This window comes from Vitis vinifera, chromosome 16 (assembly GCF_030704535.1).
Source record: "Vitis vinifera cultivar Pinot Noir 40024 chromosome 16, ASM3070453v1".
Lineage (NCBI taxonomy): Eukaryota > Viridiplantae > Streptophyta > Magnoliopsida > Vitales > Vitaceae > Vitis > Vitis vinifera.
Window position 1 is genome coordinate 23,757,657 of NC_081820.1, and position 15,940 is coordinate 23,773,596.

At 36.7% G+C, this 15,940-nt stretch overlaps 1 protein-coding gene across 1 annotated transcript; it reads right to left on the reverse strand.

Annotated features, from left to right (window-relative positions):
- Positions 1–12,826: 12,826 nt before the first annotated feature.
- LOC100252455 (probable membrane-associated kinase regulator 6) lies at positions 12,827–14,265 on the reverse strand. The gene is made up of 2 exons (XM_002278040.5): positions 13,279–14,265; positions 12,827–13,182 (listed from the first exon to the last, which is right to left on the reverse strand). The coding sequence occupies exons 1-2, from the start codon at positions 13,934–13,936 to the stop codon at positions 13,175–13,177; spliced, it is 666 nt and encodes a 221-aa protein (XP_002278076.1). The 5' UTR covers positions 13,937–14,265; the 3' UTR covers positions 12,827–13,174.
- Positions 14,266–15,940: the final 1,675 nt, after the last annotated feature.

Below are 15,940 nucleotides of genomic sequence, written 5' to 3' on the forward strand. Positions count from 1 at the left end.
AAAATAAAAAATAATAAAAACTAGAAAAAATATTTTAAAACCAATCTCAAATATAATCTATATAATTTTTAACTACTTGTTTTTATTTAAAATGAGAAAACATATCATTTAACCCTTTTGTATGAGAAAAAAATCAATCTCTACTATACTATGTATTGATATAATCCATTTCTAAATACGAAAACATTTTAGTTAGATATTTAAAATAAAAACTCTTCATCTATCCTCTTTCTCTCTTTTTCTTTTTTCTCATTTCAATAAATTTTCAATTAATTCAAATCATTAAAAAAATTCCTTAATAAACAAATTTGGAACATTCATATAACTTATTACTAAAGTCTATGTTCAAAAAATTATTAAACTATGGAAAGAAAAAGATTAAAAAAAAAAACTTTAAACTTTTTATTTTATAATAATAAAAAAATAAACTTTAAAATACTTTTTAGTATAAAAGAAAAAAAATAGTAAATATATTTATTTTAAATAGTGTTTTAATCATTAAATTATTTACTTGTAAAATGTAAAAAATAATTTTTATTCATTTAAATTAATATTTTTTTCAAAAGTATGTTCCAAAATAATTTTTGAATCATTAATATAATTTTTTTTATTTATAATTTAAAAATAGAAAATAATGTTGATTTTTCAATTATTTTTAAAGGAGTTTAAAAAATAATAAAAAATAAAAAAATGATTAAATAAATGAGAATTTTATGGATAGGGCATGTAAAGAGTGGTGGTATAAAGACAATGATGGGTGTAAGTAAAAAGGGGTATTTTTGTCTATTCCAACCTTATATCCTTACAATCAATTATAGGTGTTTGGAGGATCTTTTATTAATTTTTGGCCTAGCTGGGCCCAAAACACAATTCTCCCAATATTCACTTGGTTTGTAGCTTTGCATTGGGATTCTTGAGATTATGGCTTAGCTGGTTTCCAATCTGCCTATAAGTCTAGTTAATGGTTTAGAAATCACATTTTAAAGTCTGCTTTACAATATACAGACAAATCATGGTCAAAGTATGAAGTTAGATGGCTTGTGGTCTGCTCTGTTGCCATTGCAGTATACGGGACATGACCGGTGTTTAATCTCCGTTTCAGTCATTTAAGTGTTTTATCTGGGGTTAATCATATAAATTGAATTAGCAGCCTGCTAGTTCAACTTTGGATGCAGATAATCTCTGAGCAGTAAAGGACTTTTTATCCAATTCTTCCTCCCTAGAAGAAGAAGATTTAGCCTGTGAGTCCTCAGACAAGACATTGCAGTCCTAAGGACGTAATCTTTACCATGTAGAAATCACATAGTTTTGGTTTTCTTACCATTGAATCAAAGCTACAAGTACAAATGGGTTATCTCTATCAGGTTTGAGAATCTGTAAGTCTAAGATGGCATCCCTTTTGGGATATTGTTTTGCTTGTGACTCACTTTCTCCTTATGGGACCTGCAGACATAAGATATTTCTGTCATACACCTGTAAACTGTTAATGCTAGGTCTGTTTACCACCTCAAAATCTAAGGCCCTTGTCCCACTCCAAGTGAGGACATTACCATCTGCTCGGTATACTGTACAATGTCTGTCTAACAATGATGCATGCGTTGGCAACTACCCTGATAGAATCTGGGAATGTCTTGGTTCCCCTAATCAGAGGGCATTTAAGGGACTGTATGCATTGTTTTCACGCGGTGTACACTTAAGGGTCGTACATGGTCAGCTCAAAAGAGGATGGAAGCAACCAAACTAGAAAAGTTTCTCTTTCTTCATACTTAGCCAATACCAAACTGCGCTGAAAAAAATAGTGTACTAGACTGCTATATGATTCACCAAAAGCCATAAAAGCAGAACAAACCAATGAAAGCATAACAACTCATCGATATTGACCCTGTCTTAGTGCAATGAATGTTCAGTTAGCCTATGGTCTGAACCTGAAATAAGTTCTATGTATTATTCGTTGTCCTCTAACTTGTAACAGTGACCTTAGGCTCAGCCCTTCCGACATACAGCATGCACAAAGGCCTCAGTACGCCTAGCTTGTCTGTTTCCTTATCCCTTGCCTAGGCCGTCAACTCTTAAACTGATGCTCATTAGTCTGGATTTCCAAATTTGTAAACTAAATTTCTCGGTTATTTGCAAATTTGTTAATTAATTCTCTTTCATTTCAATGTGCCTTATTGCTTTATGCTTCTAATTCTATGCCATGCTGATTATTAGATGTTTCATGTACTCCTGTTGTGTAATGGAAGAGGGATAATGTCTTATCCTATGGTCTTCTTTTCAGATCCGATTAATGTCTTATCCTATGGTTTTCTTTTCAGATTCAATTAGTGTTTTCTTGGTATGCAATCACTTCAAAGAATCTAGAGTAGTCCTTGGCTTCAGGCTTTGTTTAAGATTTTTGTAATCTGTAATTTTCATAGCATAAGCTTTCTCTAGAATGGTTGTTGACGTCAACCTCTATCAGGACTCTTGTTCACATTAAATTCTGCGTCCTCAATAGTTCCACGACACTATCTTAGAACCCTCAAAGCCATGGTGTTACATCTGAATGCAGTGCTTTCATGAGAAGCACTGGGATGTCTCGGTTAGTGTCTTGTTAGTAGCAACAGTGACTAGATGATTAAGAGCAGCGACAAGGAGCATGTAAGAGGTTTTGGTCCCCTCATCCCCAAACTAAGATGATATAGTGGGACGGGAAAAACAAAATATTAAAGCTACTCCTGGTTGTACTGCTTTTGTGAAGAAGGGGAAGATCCAAGAGGGAAAACAAAAAGAAGTAGATAGAAACAGAAAATCAATGTTATTGAGCTTTGGCATTTCTCCTAGCACAGTTTGTCCATGTCTCCCTATCTTGCTTGGTGACATGTGACAAACTTCTCAGTCTTAGCCAAATCCTCTTTACCATCCCTTGGCTACAGTTGAGCCAACTAAACTAGGCAATGTTCCATAAGGTTGGATTACCATTGAGCCTTGAAGTGAGAGCATGGGTTCTCATGAACCATAACTATAGCTATTATACATGTTCAGAACTGCAGGACCACTGCCCATTGGGACCCAGAATGAAGGGGACTGTTGGCTTTGTAAAATATGGGAAACTGCTAGGAAAACCCTTGAAGATGACACGGTAACTAGAAGAGAAACCGAATCAGAAACAACGTTGAAATTGATAGAGGTCTACATTGGGTAAATGTATGAGAAACTACAAATCAAGACAATTTACTTGAAACCCCATCTTGAAGGGCATTGCTTTCTCATTAGTTTCAAACCCCATCTTCAGTTTTTCATTAACTATGGTTGACAGCCCTGATCTGATTGCGTGTGTTGGCTTAATTTCTCATGGGGGTTTTACTAGAGCTCAGGACCAATACCATCTTTGTCAAGGACACCTTCTGGGTTCTAGCATGATGCTCTCTATAAGCACCTCCTGTACACCCAGCTGAGATACCGATGTTTTTGATATCTTCTCAGCAATGTTCCAGCATTGAAAGTGAAATGCAGAGGGGATGAGGACTAGTTTGAGTTCAATGATAACTACGAACTACAAAGAAGAAGAATCAAATGAATGAAATAATTGAATTCAATCAACATGTCACGCCCCAAGACCCACTCTAAGGGCGTGACGGTCATTTCACACCTCAAACCCGAAGGCTTAAAGTATAATCTGACCCAAACAGTCATATTGTAACTGGATGTTACCAATTACCAAATACCTGCTCAGAGTAGCGGAAACAAAATCTAAAATCCTCAAAATTCAATTTCCAAATAACTTCCAAATACCAAATGATCCAAATGAACATAACTAACAGTTAAACAAAATCCAACATAAAATCTTAAGTCAAATCCTAATGATGACCATTCTTCAGCCTAGCCATCACTCCTCACCCGAACTAAGAGTACCTGAAAATTTTCAACAATTGGGAATGAGCTCACAGCCCAATAAGGAATATTAATGCAATTCATGGATCAAATATTTTCATTTCAAATAGGAGATATCAATTTTTTTTTTTCTCATCAAATATCAGAGTTCCAAAAATACCAATATATTCAAAATTCAACCAACCAATGTCATATCAAATTCAAACACTTTCACATAAGATTCAATCAAATTCATTCAAGTTTCATTACTCTGGTTATCAAATGTTAAATGCCCAGTTAGGTGGGACTTTTCAAATGGGTGGCTAGCCTCAAATTGTTCCTGGTGGACGGAACCAAACACTACTAGTACTAGTAACCTCTAACCAAACCCCTAGAGGCTGGGGTCCAAATCAATTACATTCCCACCATGAAATGTAAAGGTCAACTATTATATCCCGTTGACAGGGCCGAATAGTCAACTATTATATCCCGTTGACAAGGGCCAAATAAACCAGAGTGATGTTTTTGTTCAAGTATTCAAATTTACACAACATAATATCTCCATATTTTGTGTCATAAATAAAACAAAATATTCCAACATAACATTTAGTGCAAAACAATTTGATCCATGCATGGTAACAAAATATCATTTTCTTTTCCACAATTCAAAATAACATATAAGATAATTTAATTTTATAAATATTACATTAACTTCCCTTACCTCAAAAGAAGTCCTTGAAAGCTTGGGAGAAGAATAATTCTGAAAAAAATATAATCTACTCTTCACCTAATATGACATAAGAGAAACAATTATTACTATTTATTTATAATTTAACTAATCTATTCCTTATTTAAATAAAACTAATAAATTTCCAATTTGTTTCTAATAACATATTACTAATTTAATTAAATTACAATTTTATTTCATTATAAAATTCTATATATATATATATATATATATTTTGCTAAATCTCTCATTCTAAAAAAAAATACCATTATTACTATTATCTTATTCATTAATCTAAAACTAAATATTATTATTTTAAATTAACCAATTCAAAAGCCACTAAACCATTACCTAGTTGTCTCGGGTACACCAAACCACCAAACCAAAAAACAAGTTTTTTTTTTTTTTTTTTCCATTGCCATCATCATATTCATTATATATATATATATATATTAAAGGCTTCCATTTGCTTCCAGTACACGTACGCCCCCCCCCCCTTCCCCCCCCCTTTTTTTTTTTTTTTTTTTTTCTTCCTTCCTTCCTTCCTTCCAGTGCTGTGCACACGCGTTTTCCTTTTTTTTTTTTTTTTTATTTAACCCTAACCTAAAATCGAAATATTCCAAGCAATTTTTTTTTTTTTTTTTTTTAATAAAACTTAAGATCTCCCAAATTCGAATACTAAAATCAAAATATTAAATTTTCACTATTTGATATTAAAACGAATTAAAAAAATAATCTAACCCTAATCTAGATTTGGGGTTTTCCAAAAAAAATATATCTAATGCGTTTGAAATTAATCAATGAATCTAAAATATTAAACTAGGGGTTAGAATCTTACCTATAGAGATCTGTTCTTCAACCCTGAAATCTGACTACAACCTTACGTTCTCTGGAATTCTGCGAACAGGAACTCTATTCAGAAAAGAAGGGAAAGAATAAAATTTCTAATTTATACCTAGGGTATTTATTCGTAAAATTACACTTTTACCCCTCTTCCACTTTATTAAATTAATTAATCAATTAATTAAATTATTAATAACAATTTCCTAAATTACCCTTAAAAGAAAATGCTTGGGCGTTACATCCTCCCCTCCTTAACAAAAGTTTAGTCCTCTAAACTTGACATACCTGAGTCTTGGAATAACTGAGGATGCTTTTCTCTCATCTCTTCTTCTAACTCCCAAGTGGCCTCTCGGATACTATGATTGTTCCACTGGACCTTTACCAACTTGACAACAGCATGCCGTAGTACCTTATCCATCACATCCACAATTTGAACGGGTACCTCTTCATAGGTCAAGTCCTCAAAAATTTGAATAGGCTCCAACTCCACAACATGAGAAGAATCATAAATATACTTCCTTAGAGTCGAAACATGAAACACATTATGAACCTTAGACAGGCTTGGGGGCAAGGCTACTTTATATGCCAAAGTGCCTACTCTTTCTAATATTTCAAACGGACCCACAAAACAAGGACTAAGTTTTCCTTTTCTCCCAAATCTCATCACAGACTTCATAGGTGAAACTTTCAAGAACAAATGATCACCCACCTCAAACTCCAAATCTCGCCTACGATGATCAGCATAACTCTTATGTCTACTTTGAGCTGCTTTTAATCTTTCTTTAATCAAAGCAACTTTTTCAACAATCAACTGCACAAGTTCAGGGCCCAAAAGTTTCCTTTCTCCAACATCATTCCAACAGATAGGAGATCGACATTTCCTACCATACAATGCCTCAAAAGGTGCCATCCCAATGCTAGCTTGAAAACTATTGTTATAGGCAAACTCTACTAAAGGTAAATGATCATCCCAATTACCTTGCAGGTCCAAAATACAAGCTCTCAACAAGTCTTCCAAAACCTGAATTACCCTTTCTGATTGGCCATCAGTTTGAGGATGGAAAGTAGTACTAAAACTCAACTTAGTGCCCAAAGCTTTTTGTAGACTATGCCAGAATCTAGAAGTGAAACGAGGATCTCTGTCAGACACTATAGAAACTGGTACTCCATGCATTCTCACAATCTCCTTCACATAAAGAGAAGCTAAACGATCTAAAGAAAAGTTGACTTTCATAGGCAAAAAGTGAGCAGACTTTGTCAACCGATCAACAATCACCCAAATAGCATTATTACCCCCTAAGGTTCTTGTCAATCCTATCACAAAATCCATGGTAATATGCTCTCACTTCCACTCAGGAATAGCAAGTGGCTGTAAAGACCCTGCTGGTCGCTGATGTTCAGCCTTCACCTGTTGACACACTAAACACTGAGCCACAATTTGTGCAATATCACGCTTCATACCTGACCACCAATAGTTTTGCCTCAAATCCTTGTACATCTTTGTCCCTCCTGGGTGGATTGCAAACTTGGAACAATGAGCTTCCTCTAAAAGCTTCCTCCTTAAGTCTTCATCATTTGGGACACAAGGTCTAGTCCCAAATCTCAAGATCTCATCATCCGACAAAACAAAATCAGGCTTACTGCCCCTCTTAACTTCCTCCATAACTTGCACTAATCGGGAATCATTCTTTTGTAGGGTCTTAATTCTCCCAACTAAGTCTGGTTGTACTCTGAAATTTGCTACAAGTGCTCCTAAGCCCATAACTCGAAAGTGGACTTGTAAACTCCTCAACTCTTCAAGTAACTGCCCTTGACAGCCTCTAATAGCTGCTAGAGAACCAACTGACTTCCTACTCAAGGCATCAGCTACAACATTCGCCTTCCCAGGATGATACTGAATAATACAATCATAGTCCTTAAGTAGTTCAATCCACCTCCTCTGTCTCATGTTCAATTCCTTTTGGGAAAATAAATACTTCAAACTCTTATGATCTGTGAATATCTCACAAGTTTCACCAAAAAGAAAATGTCTCCAGATCTTAAGTGCAAAAACCACAGCAGCTAACTCCAAATCATGAGTAGGGTAGTTCCTTTCATAAGGCTTCAACTGTCTAGAAGCATAAGCTACATCTCTCCCATGCTGCATAAGAACACAACCCAAACCCTGATGAGAGGCATCACTATACACCACAAATCCTCCTGAACCTGAAGGAATAGTCAAAATAGGAGCTGACACTAATCTATTCTTCAACTCTTGGAAGCTACATTCACAATCATCAGACCACTCAAACTTAACTCCCTTCTGCGTCAACTTAGTTAAAGGTAGGGCAATCTTAGAGAACCCTTCTATAAACCGCCTATAGTAACCAGCAAGTCCCAAGAAACTTCGAATCTCAGTCACAGTACTAGGTCTTCTCCAATTAGCTACAGCATCTACCTTGCCAGGGTCAACTGAGATGCCATCATTGCTTACCACATGCCCAAGGAAAGAAATTCGGTCTAACCAAAACTCACACTTCTTCAATTTAGCATACAACTGCTTATATCTGAGGGTTTGTAATACAATACTCAAATGACTCTCATGCTCCTCTCTACTTCTTGAGTATACCAAGATGTCATCTATAAAAACCACCACAAACTGATCTAAATAGGGTTTGAATACCCTATTCATCAAGTCCATAAAAGCAGCAGGTGCATTAGTCAAACCAAAAGGCATAACAAGAAACTCATAGTGCCCATACCTAGTTCGAAAAGCAGTCTTGGGTACATCTTCCCCTCTAACCCTCAACTGGTGATAACCCGATCGAAGATCTATCTTAGAGAACACACAAGCACCTTGTAATTGATCAAACAAATCATCAATCCGAGGAAGGGGATACTTATTCCTCACTGTCACCTTATTCAACTCCCTATAGTCAATGCAAAGTCTCATTGAGCCATCCTTCTTTTTCACAAATAGAACAGGAGCTCCCCAAGGTGAAACACTAGGCTTGATAAAACCCTTGTCTAATAACTCCTGAAGCTGAACTTTCAACTCCTTAAGCTCCACAGGTGCCATCCTGTATGGGGCCTTAGACATAGGACTTGTTCCTGGTACCAGATCGATGGTGAACTCCACCTCTCTCTCTGGTGGCAAGCCAGGCAAATCCTCTGGAAAGACATCAGGATACTCCCTTACTATGGGTATGTCTTCCAACTTCAAATCACTTTCATTACTCATCACACTAGCCAAAAATCCTTGGCAACCCTTCTTGAGCAAGCTACTAGCTCGCAAGGCTGAGATCATACGCAGTGGTCTGTCCACATGCTTCCCTTCAAAGCTAAACTTAGGCTGACCAGGAATACTAAACGTCACCCTTTTCTCAAAACAGTCAATAGAGGCATGGTAGGAAGCTAACCAATCCATCCCCAAAATCACATCAAAATCCTGAAGGTCAAGGAGTACTAAGTCAACTGGCATTTCCCTATAACCAATCATCACAATACAATTTCTAAGCATTCTATTGGCCACAACAGATCTCCCACAGGAGTAGCAACAATCAAATCAAAGTCCATGCTAACAACAGGCAAACCCAACAAACCAGCAAAAGATACTGAAACAAAAAAGTGTGTTGATCCAGGATCAATCAAGACTCTAGCAAATAAGGTGTGGATTCGGAGAGTACCTGTCACCACATCAGAAGTGGCCTGAGCATCTCGATGAGTCATAGCAAACACCCGTCCTTGGGCTTTGGGTTTCTGTTTATCCTCCTTATTTTCCTCTTTAGGCTTCCTAGTGATGAACTTCCTATTCTCTGGACAATCTCTGATCAAATGTCCTTGCTTCCCACAACCAAAGCAAGCTCCAGTCTCTCTATAGCATGGCCTACCCCCATGCTTCTTACCACAAGTAGGACAAGCCCCATCTAAATTCTGCGTTGCCTTCCCTTTATTCTGATTTCTTCCTGATGTAGACCTTCGCTGTGCTTGATTACCATGAGCACCATCACTCCTATTTCGCTTCCTTTGCTGTTCCCTATACTGATGAAGCTCTTCATTATCTTTCTCTGCTATAAGGGCTCTGTCAACAACCTCTGAATAGACACCAAGCTTCAGAATAGATATCTTGTTCTTCAAATAAGGCTTCAATCCATCCTGAAACTTTAATGCCTTTTCCTCCTCTGTAGCAATCAACTGTGGGGAAAAACGTGATAACTCTGTAAATTTGGCCTCATACTGAGCCACAGTCATATCCCCCTGTTCCAAACTAATAAACTCTCCCACCTTTTGCCGCCTAACACTGTCAGGGAAATACTTCTTGTAGAAAGCCTCCCTAAATTGTCTCCATGTATGGGTCCCTGATCCTCCAAAAGTCTCCTAGTCATACGCCACCAATGATGTGCCTCTTTATCTAACATAAAAGCTGCATAAGAGGTTTTTTGCTCCTCAGAGCAATCTATGACACCAAAGAATTTCTCCATCTTAAGGATCCAAGCCTCTGCCTCTGTGGGATCTGTAGCACCAGAAAAGTAAGGAGGACCCAATTTCTTGAAGTCATCAAAAGAGATACCCCTAGAAGATGAAGACTGTCCCTGAACATTAGTCCCAACAGCTCGAGCTTGGCTTTCAACTAAACCAGCTAGTGTCCCAAGATACCTATAGATCCCTTCTGCACTCACGGGAGGCAAACCCTCAATTGGAGGTACATCATCATTAGCTTGACTGTTTTGTGAAGAAGCTGCTCTTCTTGGTGGCATGATGTCCTAAAATAACAAGGCATAACTAAATTAGTTACTAAATAACCAATTAGGAAATTTCCAAATAAAGAAAGAATTGGAATTTATACTAAATGAACTAAAACTTAAACAAATGCGTCACTCATCTATCCCCAATCTAAACCAATTCAAATTCCCATCAAGATCAAAACCTAGTGCTCTGATACCACTCTGTCACGCCCCAAGACCCACTCCAAGGGCGTGACGGTCATTTCACACCTCAAACCCGAAGGCTTAAAGTATAATCTGACCCAAACAGTCATATTGTAACTGGATGTTACCAATTACCAAATACCTGCTCAGAGTAGCGGAAACAAAATCTAAAATCCTCAAAATTCAATTTCCAAATAACTTCCAAATACCAAATGATCCAAATGAACATAACTAACAGTTAAACAAAATCCAACATAAAATCCTAAGTCAAATCCTAATGATGACCATTCTTCAGCCTAGCCATCACTCCTCACCCGAACTAAGAGTACCTGAAAATTTTCAACAATTGGGAATGAGCTCACAGCCCAATAAGGAATATTAATGCAATTCATGGATCAAATATTTTCATTTCAAATAGGAGATATCAATTTTTTTTTTCTCATCAAATATCAGAGTTCCAAAAATACCAATATATTCAAAATTCAACCAACCAATGTCATATCAAATTCAAACACTTTCACATAAGATTCAATCAAATTCATTCAAGTTTCATTACTCTGGTTATCAAATGTCAAATGCCCAGTTAGGTGGGACTTTTCAAATGGGTGGCTAGCCTCAAATTGTTCCTGGTGGACGGAACCAAACACTACTAGTACTAGTAACCTCTAACCAAACCCCTAGAGGCTGGGGTCCAAATCAATTACATTCCCACCATGAAATGTAAAGGTCAACTATTATATCCCGTTGACAGGGCCGAATAGTCAACTATTATATCCCGTTGACAAGGGCCAAATAAACCAGAGTGATGTTTTTGTTCAAGTATTCAAATTTACACAACATAATATCTCCATATTTTGTGTCATAAATAAAACAAAATATTCCAACATAACATTTAGTGCAAAACAATTTGATCCATGCATGGTAACAAAATATCATTTTCTTTTCCACAATTCAAAATAACATATAAGATAATTTAATTTTATAAATATTACATTAACTTCCCTTACCTCAAAAGAAGTCCTTGAAAGCTTGGGAGAAGAATAATTCTGAAAAAAATATAATCTACTCTTCACCTAATATGACATAAGAGAAACAATTATTACTATTTATTTATAATTTAACTAATCTATTCCTTATTTAAATAAAACTAATAAATTTCCAATTTGTTTCTAATAACATATTACTAATTTAATTAAATTACAATTTTATTTCATTATAAAATTCTATATATATATATATATATTTTGCTAAATCTCTCATTCTAAAAAAAAATACCATTATTACTATTATCTTATTCATTAATCTAAAACTAAATATTATTATTTTAAATTAACCAATTCAAAAGCCACTAAACCATTACCTAGTTGTCTCGGGTACACCAAACCACCAAACCAAAAAGCAAGTTTTTTTTCCATTGCCATCATCATATTCATTATATATATATATATATATTAAAGGCTTCCATTTGCTTCCAGTACACGTACGCCCCCCCCCCCCCCCTTTTTTTTTTTTCTTTTTCTTCCTTCCTTCCTTCCTTCCGGTGCTGTGCACACGCGTTTTCCTTTTTTTTTTTTTTTTTATTTAACCCTAACCTAAAATCGAAATATTCCAAGCAATTTTTTTTTTTTTTTACCACTCTGTCATTTGTAACGACCCTCACCCAACCATGTAGATATTGTCCGCTTTGGGCCCAAGAGGGCCCTCACGGCTTTAAAACGCGTCTACTTGGTTAAGAGGAGCCTCTACATATATAGCGCCAAGAACTTCCTCCCCTATCCGATGTGGGACATTACAAATACCCCCCCATGCAGACACAACGTCCTCGTTGTGTCCCATGGGATTGCGGGGCCAAACAGACAAACACCCCTTACGGAGCCAAACAAACCCCCACACCGGGATCGGGGATCGGCTCTGATACCATTTGTAACGACCCTCACCCAACCATGTAGATATTGTCCGCTTTGGGCCCAAGAGGGCCCTCACGGCTTTAAAACGCGTCTACTTGGTTAAGAGGAGCCTCTACATATATAGCGCCAAGAACTTCCTCCCCTATCCGATGTGGGACATTACACAACACCCCCTTTCTTGTAGGGTCATGGCTTGCCCATTAGAGCTGGTAGGACAGAAGCAACCTTAGAAAGTACTGAGAAGGACCCCTACTGTTGTCCTCCATAGCATTTCCATGAACAAGTTCATCAAAGAAAATCCTCAAAAATTGGGAAAGTTCTCACTTATGTTTCACTGTGGGGTTTCGCAATTGTATCAGTGACCCTTAAAATAAGTAAACATATGAGAATACGTGCAGAGATTCCATGGAATTTAATGGGTTCCTCCTGCTCCATGCAGTTTGATAAGTCAAGTCTCAAATAATTGTTTCAAATGAAAAAGGACCACAATTCCTGGAAGTTGATAATAAAGACAATGATCATAATCACATTATTCCTTCAAATTTGATGGACTTTACCCCATTGACTGTTTGTGTAGAGAGAAAATATATCATGAATGAAACAATCCTGATTTTCATTAAAAATTAAAATTTCACAGGAATAAAGGAGAGAGATTCTTTGCAGTTGGCCCATACGGAAAAGGACAAAAAGAAAATTTTAATTTATCCTTCTTTTTCTCCCTAATGCCAGAATTTCCATGGCCGACTGTCCACACAGTTTCTATGACCTTAAAAAAGACAAATTTACATTATCATCCCAAAGGAGGGAGAAGAAAGGGACAAAGAACAAGTGACTGATGTTCTTCTTCAGACCTCTCATTTCTTCTCTTTCACATGCCTCTGGAATCACTCCCATTTTTCATTTTCGATGTCCTCATTTCTGTGTACAATAGCCTCCGTTCATTTTCCTGGGGGAAAAAAGCATTGTAAAGAATATCAGAAAACCCGAAATTGTATTGATTATCCTGCCAGTGTGATTGAAAACTAGGTAGAAATTGACATACCAATGGATCGCTTGCAATGGAGAACTGCCTCGTAAATTGAGCTCTCTGAATCACAAGACTTGCGCCAATCCCCAGTAGAATAGGCTGTGCTTGTTCTGGGAGATGCTTCTGGTGAATAAACCCAGCTCTTCCCTTCCTGCATTCTTGAATTAACACTTTCAGCTCTGGACCCAATTCTGCGACCACGTATTCTCCTGTAAAGGGGCCTAAGAAAATCCAGGTACTTCTGAAGGATTTGTTTTGATAATCTTCGGCATCTTCTCAAGGAAGAACAGTGAGTGTTGGTGGCTGACAGTACATGTTTTGGAGCATGTGATGAAGAGATGGGCGTGGCTGGAAGGGAATATGACCCATCATATGCCTCCATCTTCAGTGGCTCCATGAAGATAGGCATGATGAGGCCATTAGAGAAGAGCTCATCAGCATGAACAAGACTAAGAGGGGGTTGGGAAATGGGGAAATCAAAGTTGAAATCCTGGGAATTTCTAAAGAATCTCTTAGAGGGAGGCATTCTTGGGTCCATCTCAATGAAGGAGGCTTCATCGGACACATCAAGGGAGGTTCTAAGGGAATCATCTAGGCTCTCAAAGGAAGGTTTCAGGTTTATTAACCAACTATACGAAAAGCTTTCAATGGAGAGAGGTTGGGAGGCCTCCATGCCTGTGCCACTCTATACTATGGTGTATAGAAATGAGAATTGAGAGAAGAAAAGATGATACACACTTTATAGTACAAGGTGGGCAAGAGCAAAGTCCCTCCTATTATGGAACATATCCCTAATGCATATATATAATGCCTTAATATCCTCTCTTTCCCTCTCTCTCCCCTAACAATTATATATGTGGTTGTCCGACAAGAGACAATTTTAAATTTAATAATTGAAAAGGAGAAAAGGAGAAAAGGAAAAATAGAAACACAAATGTGAGCCCCACAACCACCCATAACGTACTGTTGCATCTATGGCTTACCCTCCCATTTTCCTATTATTTTTCTATCAACTTCCTAAAGAAGATGGTTTCCCTCTATAAACCTATTCCACTTCTTCTCATACATGATAGGTCATGAAAAGTAATAGTGTTTATGGGAAACTCCATTATTTGTTCCAAGCTTCTTCCCAACCTATCACACATGAAGTACAACCACAATTGAGACTTTTGCTCTAAAATGTTTCCTCTAGATCTATAAGCCACACATGATACACAAAATTGTTGAATTGCCTTCCATTGGTTTTGTCTTTATGTTCTAATTTTCCCTTATTTATCAATTTCCAGTGGGTAAGACCGGCTTGAAAGGATGAGTTCACCCTCAGATGCTTACAACCTAACCGCTGCAGCACAAGGCTAGACCTAGATGATAAAATACTAAGCAAGTGGTGCTACAAGTATTATTCTATAATTGTCTCATAAAAAAATTTGAGTATCAGAAGGCGTGAAAAAAGATCCTTAGCATGCTGAGAAGTATTCTAAATATCTATATTATATTTTTCTATAATACCGTACTATAGGGTTAGTTTGCACATCCAGATGACCTTAATCTGATCAAAAGGGGTTATGTCAAACCAACTTTCACAAAATAAGAAAAACAGGTAGGACTCTAAAGCAGAATTTATAATTCATTATCTAGTTATGCTATGTGCACGCCTTTTCTATAGGGGGGGTGAACCCTTCCACAAATATGAAAAGGAGACAAATTTTTGGAGAGGTCCATAAAATTTCACCAATATGGCCTGGCTATTCTAACTGAAGGCTTATTAAATCTTATCATATGAATATTACTATGTCCTAACACATTTTCAGCATCTGGTAATGAATTCACGACCTCAATATTCATTATACTAGGCATATAAAACCAAACTAGATTGCGAGAAAAAAAGAAAGTGAACATTTAATGCCGATTGACGAGAATTAGAAAATGTTTTTGGACTACAATTGTATACACACTTTTGCATCATGACATCACAACAAAATACAACAAGAAGACACTTGACATTAATTCTACAGTTTAAATAAAAAGATAAATAACGGGTATCCATTTTCATGTGTAGCTATATTGTTATCCTTGAATCAGTAAAACAGATATATGAAAAATCTGAAAGGAAAAGAAAAGGAATACTAAATATCACAAACTTCTCTTGGCAAGGAAATTCCAGGCTTTTACAGCCACTCATAGTCTGAGTGGCGGTGAGTTCAAATCTCTACAGGGCTTAATGGTAGAGGATGTTATGTTTTTCTCATCCAAAATTAAACTGATTATTATTTACAAACAATCTAAAAAACAAAAATAGCAGACAAGGGTCCCCTAAAGTTGTCGGAGGACGATATGGACATTAGCCAAAGTTTCAGGGACAAAAGCCAGAAATAGAAAGTGACTTGAAACCTATTGGTCCCCGCACCGATGTTCCCCTTCAAGACATAAAGCAAAAGAATACAAACATTGGTAGAAGCAATTAAATTCCTAAATGGAATGTTTTTCATTGAGGGAGATTTGATTATAATTCTGTAAACCAAAAAGAAATTTCTTTCGGAGACACTGTTAACACTTCCATAAATACTGCTAGCCAGACCCAGTCGGTTACTTGAAGAAAGGAGGAATAACTAATTCAAAACAGATCGATCACAGGACATAGACCTGTCTTCCAGAACATTTCAACAGGATAAAATTT

What these genes read in the sequence shown, in the direction of transcription:
- LOC100252455 (XM_002278040.5), bottom strand. Translation starts at nt 13,936, where the DNA reads ATGGAGGCCTCCCAACCTCTCTCCATTGAAAGCTTTTCGTATAGTTGG.